The sequence below is a fragment of the Hyla sarda genome, chromosome 1, assembly GCF_029499605.1.
Source record: "Hyla sarda isolate aHylSar1 chromosome 1, aHylSar1.hap1, whole genome shotgun sequence".
Taxonomy (NCBI): domain Eukaryota; kingdom Metazoa; phylum Chordata; class Amphibia; order Anura; family Hylidae; genus Hyla; species Hyla sarda.
Genome location: NC_079189.1, coordinates 65,848,528 through 65,855,742, shown reverse-complemented (window position 1 = coordinate 65,855,742; position 7,215 = coordinate 65,848,528). Strand labels below are relative to the sequence as shown.

General features: G+C 38.1%; 1 protein-coding gene across 4 annotated transcripts in view; it reads left to right on the top strand.

Annotated features, from left to right (window-relative positions):
* Positions 1-3,655: 3,655 nt before the first annotated feature.
* Positions 3,656-7,215, top strand: part of LDB2 (LIM domain binding 2) — a 403,146-nt gene continuing 399,586 nt past the window's right edge. For 2 of the 4 annotated variants that reach the window (XM_056555195.1, XM_056555196.1), the window contains exon 1: positions 3,658-4,024. In XM_056555195.1, the coding sequence (XP_056411170.1) occupies positions 3,893-4,024 (132 nt within the window). In that variant the 5' untranslated portion in view covers positions 3,658-3,892. Of the gene's footprint in view, positions 4,025-7,215 lie in introns of all 4 variants that reach the window. The other 2 variants (XM_056555207.1, XM_056555194.1) reach the window with 2 other exon arrangements.

Genomic DNA, 7,215 nt, shown 5'->3' with positions numbered 1-7,215 from the left:
AGATAGATAGATAGATAGATATGAGATAGATAGATAGATTTAGATAGATATGAGATAGATAGATAGATAAATAGATAGATAGATAGATATGAGATAGATAGATATATTTAGATACATATGAGATAGATAGATAGATATTAGATAGATATGAGATGGATAGATAGATATCAGATAGATAGACATATTTAGATAGATAGATAGATAGATATGAGATAGATAGATAGATAGATATATTTAGATACATATGAGATAGATAGATATTAGATAGATATGAGATGGATAGATAGATATCAGATAGATAGATAGATATGACATAGATAGATATGAGATAGATACATAGATATGAGATAGATAGTAGTCCAGAAAGTAGCAGCACACAAAAATTGTGATAAAAAAGGTGTATTTATTCCATTATTCCAGTGCAAAAATCAGGAGAGCAACGTTTCTGCTGCCTTTCGCCGCCATTATCAAGCCACCCATAGTTAGATACGATAGATAGATAGATCGATAGATATGAGATAGATATGAGATAGATAGATAGATAGATATGAGATAGATAGATAGATAGATAGATATGAGATAGATAGATAGTTATGAGATAGATAGATAGATATTAGATAGATAGATAGATAGATAGATAGATAGATAGATAGATGAATAGATAGATAGATATGAGATAGATAGATAGATTTAGATAGATATGAGATAGATAGATATGAGATAGCTATGAGATAGATAGATAGATAGATAGATAGATATGAGATAGATAGATAGATATGAGATAGATAGATAGATAGATAGATAGTTATGAGATAGATAGATAGATAGATAGATATGAGATAGATAGATAGATAGATAGATAGATAGATAGATAGATAGATAGATAAATAGATAGATAGATGTGAGATATATAGATAGATTTAGATAGATATGAGATAGATAGATATCAGATAGATAGATATCAGATAGATATGAGATGGATAGATAGATATGAGATAGATAGATAGATAGATATATTTAGATAGATATGAGATAGATAGATAGATATGACAGATAGATATGAGATAGATAGATAGATAGATGGATAGATAGATAGATATTAGATAGATAGATAGATAGATAGATATGAGATAAATAGATATGAGATAGATAGATAGATATGAGATAGATAGATTTAGATAGCTATGAGAGAGATAGATAGATAGAAAAAGTCCAAATATGAACAGCACATCAAGATAAATAGGTAATTTTGAACGGGGTGCAAGCATACTTGGAGCCTTGGTCGCCGATTCTTTAATCCATAAAAAACAAATAGATGCAGCACACCACAGCTTGAAAATCACGGTGCAAGGTTTATTCCATAGTGTATTCCAATAGACAACGTTCACCAGCCTCACGCTGGCTTGAAAAAGCCAGCGTGAGGCTGGTGAAACGTTGTCTATTGGAATACACTATGGAATAAACCTTGCACCGTGATTTTCAAGCTGTGGTGTGCTGCATCTTTTTGTTTTTTATAGATAGATAGATAGATATGAGATGGATAGATAGATATGAGAGAGATTGATAGATATGAGAGAGAGAGAGATAGATATGAGATAGATGGATAGATAGATATGAGATAGATAGATATGAGATGGATAGATAGATATGAGAGAGAGATAGATATAGATAGATAGATAGATAGATATGAGATAGATAGATAGATATGAGATAGATAGATAGATAGATAGATGAGAGAGATAGATAGATAGATAGATAGATAGATGCAACAGGAGAATACAGCAGCACACTGCTAGCACAAAAATGCAGATAAATCATGAAATGCTATACAGCTATAGTGCAAAAAATTTAAAAAATTTAAAAGTGAGGTACTTAGCTCACAATTTGGCGGCCAAATCGGGACGGACCCTACACTGTGAATATGCCTCTTTGTAATCAGTTAAACAGGCATTGCAAGGTCTGCGACATCCTAGCACCTTATACACACCTAATAGAGGTGGGTGTGGTGCAAGAGCCAACATGGAGGTAGCCACTCCCCCGTATGTATAACACAAACAAGGATAAGTTAGCCAGCACTACTGATCCCAAACTACTATATGGACCTGGCATACAGGTGCACGCTGCTAGGCTATATATATGTTTGTTATACATACGGGGGAGTGGCTACCTCCATGTTGGCTCTTGCACCCCACCCACCTCTATTAGGTGTGTATAAGGAGCTAGGACGTCGCAGACCTTGCAATGCCTGTTTAACTGATTACGCAGAGGCATATTCACAGTGTAGGGTCCGTCCCGATGAGGTCACCTTACCGTGGTGGGATGGTCCAAGCTATTTGGCCTCCAAATTGTGAGCTAAGTACCTCACTTTTTCATTTTTTACACTATAGCTGTATAGCATTTCATGTTTTATCTGTACCTTTGTGCTAGCAGTGTGCTGCTGTATTCTCCTGTTGCTGTATATTTAGCCTAGCAGCCGGCACCTGTATGCCAGGTCCATATAGTAGTTTGGGATCAGTAGTGCTGGCTAACTTATCCTTGTTTGTGTTAGATAGATAGATAGATTTAGATAGATATGAGATAGATAGAATTAGATAGATATGAGATAGATAGATAGATATGAGATAGATAGATAGATAGAGAATAGATGTGAGATAGATATATAGATAGATAGATGGGAACAAATGGAAGAAGCAGTACAATAATTTCAGTTAATGAAGGTAGCTGGTGCTTGTGGATAGTGACTTGGTCCCAGTCGCAGACCAAGTATAGACATCCAAGATCCCAAACAGAGAATACCAGTGGCACTCCAAGTATAAAACAAATATAGTGTTTATTCATCCATGGTCAGCAGTGGATGCGACGTTTGAACGGCCTCTCGCCGTCTTTCTCAAGCATGCTTTGTTTGGGATCTTAGATAGATACTTGAGATGATCACTAGATAGATAAAAAAAATATATATATATATATATATATGAGACAGATAGATAGATATGCGATAGATAGATATGCGATAAATAGATATGCGATAGATGGATAGATAGCTATGCGATAGATAGATATGAGATAGATAGATATATAGATATGAGATAGATAGATATGCGATAGATAGATAGATATGCGATAGATAGATATGCGATAGATGGATAGATAGCTATGCGATAGATAGATATGAGATAGATAGATATATAGATATGAGATAGATAGATATGCAAGATAGATATTGATGCAAAGAATGATATGAAATATATAGATGAAAGATAGATAGAAATATAGGTTGATAGATAATTTGAAACTTTCCAATAATATAGCACATTTCTTAGCCCTGCAATAATAATTCCTCATTTGGGTTTTACTCTTTTTTTGGCTTTTATTTTTGCTCTCTCCATCTCTTAGCTATTGGTTGCACCCCCTACCCTCACATTCTAATAGCCGTACCAAGCTTTTTATTAATAATAAATAACACACTTACATAGAATGAATAAAAATGAGGCAGAATCTAAAGAAATAGGATGGATGCACAGCAGAAAAAGTCTCAGGGTTCCCTATGGGACTTTGCCGGATGGAATGAAAACAAATTCTTGCCTGGTGTATGTGAGGCGGCCCACTGTGTGGACAGGAAGTGACCCTATTGGCATACTGCTTCTTTAAAAACAGGCAGTGTAGCCTGAAGCTATCCAGCCTCTCTCGCTCTGGTGCTCTCCCTCTCTCGCTCTCTCTCTCCAATCTCTCCCTCTCTTTCTCTCTGTGTCTTGCCATAGAGGGCTTTACAAGCAGTTCCCAGGCAGTGTGATCTGTGTTTGCATTCTGCTAGTTTATGCTGGGGAGAACACGCAGCCCATGAGCTCTATATGGATGCTGTTGCTACTCTGATTCTCTGGAAGCAAAAAAGAATATGTCCAGCACTCAGCATGACCCTTTCTATTCTTCTCCCTTTGGTCCTTTCTACAGAAGGCATACTCCGTACATGGTGCAGCCCGAGTATCGCATATATGAGCTGAACAAGAGGCTGCAGTCTCGTACAGAGGTAAGTCCATCCAACCTTTCCCTATAGACCGTCATATAGATTCCCCATTGATCCTATAACCTGCCCCAAGCATAGTCCAAGCTCTCCATCAAGAGCATTGTCTACTACCGTCCTATACCCTTCTTAATGGCTTCTATAAGGAATTAATGGAATGTTGTGTTGTGTTACAATGTTTCGGTGGAAGATACTTTTGGGCAAAGTTAAGATTCAGTCCGAACATTCTTCGATTGTATCAATTCTTATTTTGAGTCATTTTGATTGTTGGAAGACGACATCGAAGACTGTCTAGCGATTCTGAAGTTGGTGCTAAGATAACAACAGACAACCCACGTCCGGAGACTTTACTTGGTTTCGTAAACTTGTCGAATATTTGTTGTGTTGCTTTGAGTTGAAGTGTAATGGGAAGACACTGGTGATGAATATTAAAGAGGACTGAAGTTCAGGCTGTCAGGGTAGTCACTTTGGAAAAGTGTCGAAAAGTGTGTGAACTGGATGGATGCCAGGCGCCCCTATAGCACCTGTATCTCCAAATGTGTTCTGTCGCCACCCTGGCGTGCATGCCACTGCACAGCTGGATGATGTCAACGCGGTTCACAAGTGTGGAGTTATTTTACCGAAGTGTGAATAAGGCTTTCTCGTTTAATTGATGTATAGGAATGGAAGGCGGCTGTTACTTATAGAGGGGTAAAGCACTGGTGGGGGGCAATTTATCCAAATATTTCTGAAGGGTCCAGTCAGATGGGAACGTTCACACGCTATGAATTAACTTATTTACATATACAACACCTTGGAAGTTTATGATGCTCTACGAACAATGAAATAAGTCCAACACTTCATTATATCCAGATGTAGCAGAGCTGAAATTTTTCTCTTATGGCAGGGTTTCCTAACCAGGGTGCCTCCTGCTGTTGCAAAACCACAACTCCCAGCATGCCCGGACAGCCTTCGGCTGTCCGGGCATGCTGGGAGTTGTGGTTGTGCAACAGCTGGAGGCACACATGTTGGGAAACACTGTGTTTAGGTATCTTCCTAATAACATCACCCTTTGTATGATGTTGTGTTATTATACTTTCACAGTGAGCTAGGACTTGCATAGTGACCACACATTACATTACAAACCATACCGTATTATGAAACAAGTCCTGCTAGCACCAACATTTATTAATACAAAGAAAGTGCATAGGTAGCAGAGCTGAAATTGTCATTAATCTCTGCCGTCCGTTGCCTACAGTCCTATGTAAAAGTACATAAAACAGACTACTAGAGCAGGTAGGAAGCATAAAGGAAGCCACAGTATGTCTTTATACACAGGGATGTGTTAGTATACATGTATACATCTCCATATGTTTTCTTATTATACACACATGCATTGTGTGCATAGTACTTGATGCAGTTTTTCCCATCCAGTGTGACTCCAGCTGTTGCAAAACGATATCTCTCAGAATTTGTGTTTTGGACCCACTCCTAGGTTTGACTGACAAATACCGATACACAATACTGACTGAAATAGTACCATGTGAAAGTGGCCTTAGCCCAGTGTTTTCCAACCAGTGTGCCTCCAGCTGTTGCAAAACTACAACTCCCAGCATTCCCGGACAGACGAAGGCTGGATTGGGAAACTCTGACATGATAACACTAACACCACAGCCTGTTAGTTTCCACAATATGTGCTAGTGAAAATTACATTGTGCAAGTCTTAGAAAGTAACCGGAGACCAGGGAATGAAAGAAAAAGAAAGAAAGGAGGAAGGAAGGATAAAGGAAGGAAGGAAGGAAGGAAGGAAGGAGAAAAAAAGAAAGGAAGGAAGGAAGGAAGGAAGGAAGGAGAAAAAAAGAAAGGAAGGAAGGAAAGAAATTAAGGAAGGAAGGAGAAAGAAAAGAAGGAAGGGGGAAGAAATGAAAGAAGGAAGGAAGGAGAAAGAAAGGAAGAAAGGAGAAAGAAAGAAAGAAAGGAGGAAGGAAGGAGAAAGGAAGGAAGGAGAAAAAAAGAAAGAAAGGAAGGAAGGAAGGAAGGAAGGAAAGAAAGGAAGGAAGGAAGGAAGGAATGGGGAAGAATTTAAGGAAGGAAGGAGAAAGAAAAGAAGGAAGGGGGAGAAATTAAGGAAGGAAGGAGAAAAAAGAAAGAAAGGAAGGAAGGAAGGAAGGGGAAAGAAATTAAGGAAGGAAGGAGAAAGAAAAGAAGGAAGGGGGAAGAAATTAAGGAAGAAAGGAAGGAAGAAAGGAGAAAGAAAGAAAGCAAGGAAGGAAGGAAGGAAAGGAAGAAAGAGAGGGAATAAGGAATGAACGGACGAAGGAAAGAGAATGGAAGAAAGCAAAGGAGGAAGGACTGAACGAAGGTAAGAGAAAGGATGAAAGGAAGGAAGGAAGGAAGGAAAGAAAAGAAACTACAAGACCCTTACTCCTATACCGAGACTACAACTTATAGGGATCAATAGTTAATGAAAACCTGTCAAGCTGGTAAAAAAAAAAGGTTAGCCATATGGCAAGCTGTTGGCAGAGGGCATGGCAAGCTCATGATGCAAGTGGCACTTTCAGTGGCATTCCTGGCATACTGTTGTTAAGACAGGTGTATAGATACATATGCATAAGAAGTTGTTCTCTCACTACACGAAGATTCTCTTTGAGTTACTATAAAGTGAATACCTAATGGATACATATTTATTCTTTATATTTAGTTAATATAAAATTTGGATGTTTTCAAGTCACAATAAAGAATATGAGTAATGTGAAACCGGACAAAAGAAAATCTAAAAGGCAAATATAAGAATGCCAAAAACTTTTGCCAAATCCAGTATTCTGATTTCAGTTGGAGGCGGCTCCACCTAAAATCAATGTTACTTGATGCTTCTAAAGTCACCATTGTGGTCCGATTTATTGGGTAATATTGACACGTTGATGGTGCAGCAGACAAGCATTACAACTTCAAAAACTACAGCAACGGCGCGATCATATGGCAGATTTTTCTGCTTACATAAATTGGTAGCAAAATCAGAATCCTTAGGTTTCTCATGCAGATTTTCATTGTTTTGTAGGGGGTTGTCCAATTCAAAGCAGCCATTGTTAAATAAAATTTTGTAAAAACCAGGAGTAGCTGTTGCAAAACTACAACTCCCGGCATGACCAGAAAGCCAACGGCCAGAGGTCCACGTTTTAGTGAGACCACTGATGTAGGAGTTTAGGGGCATCATTTGA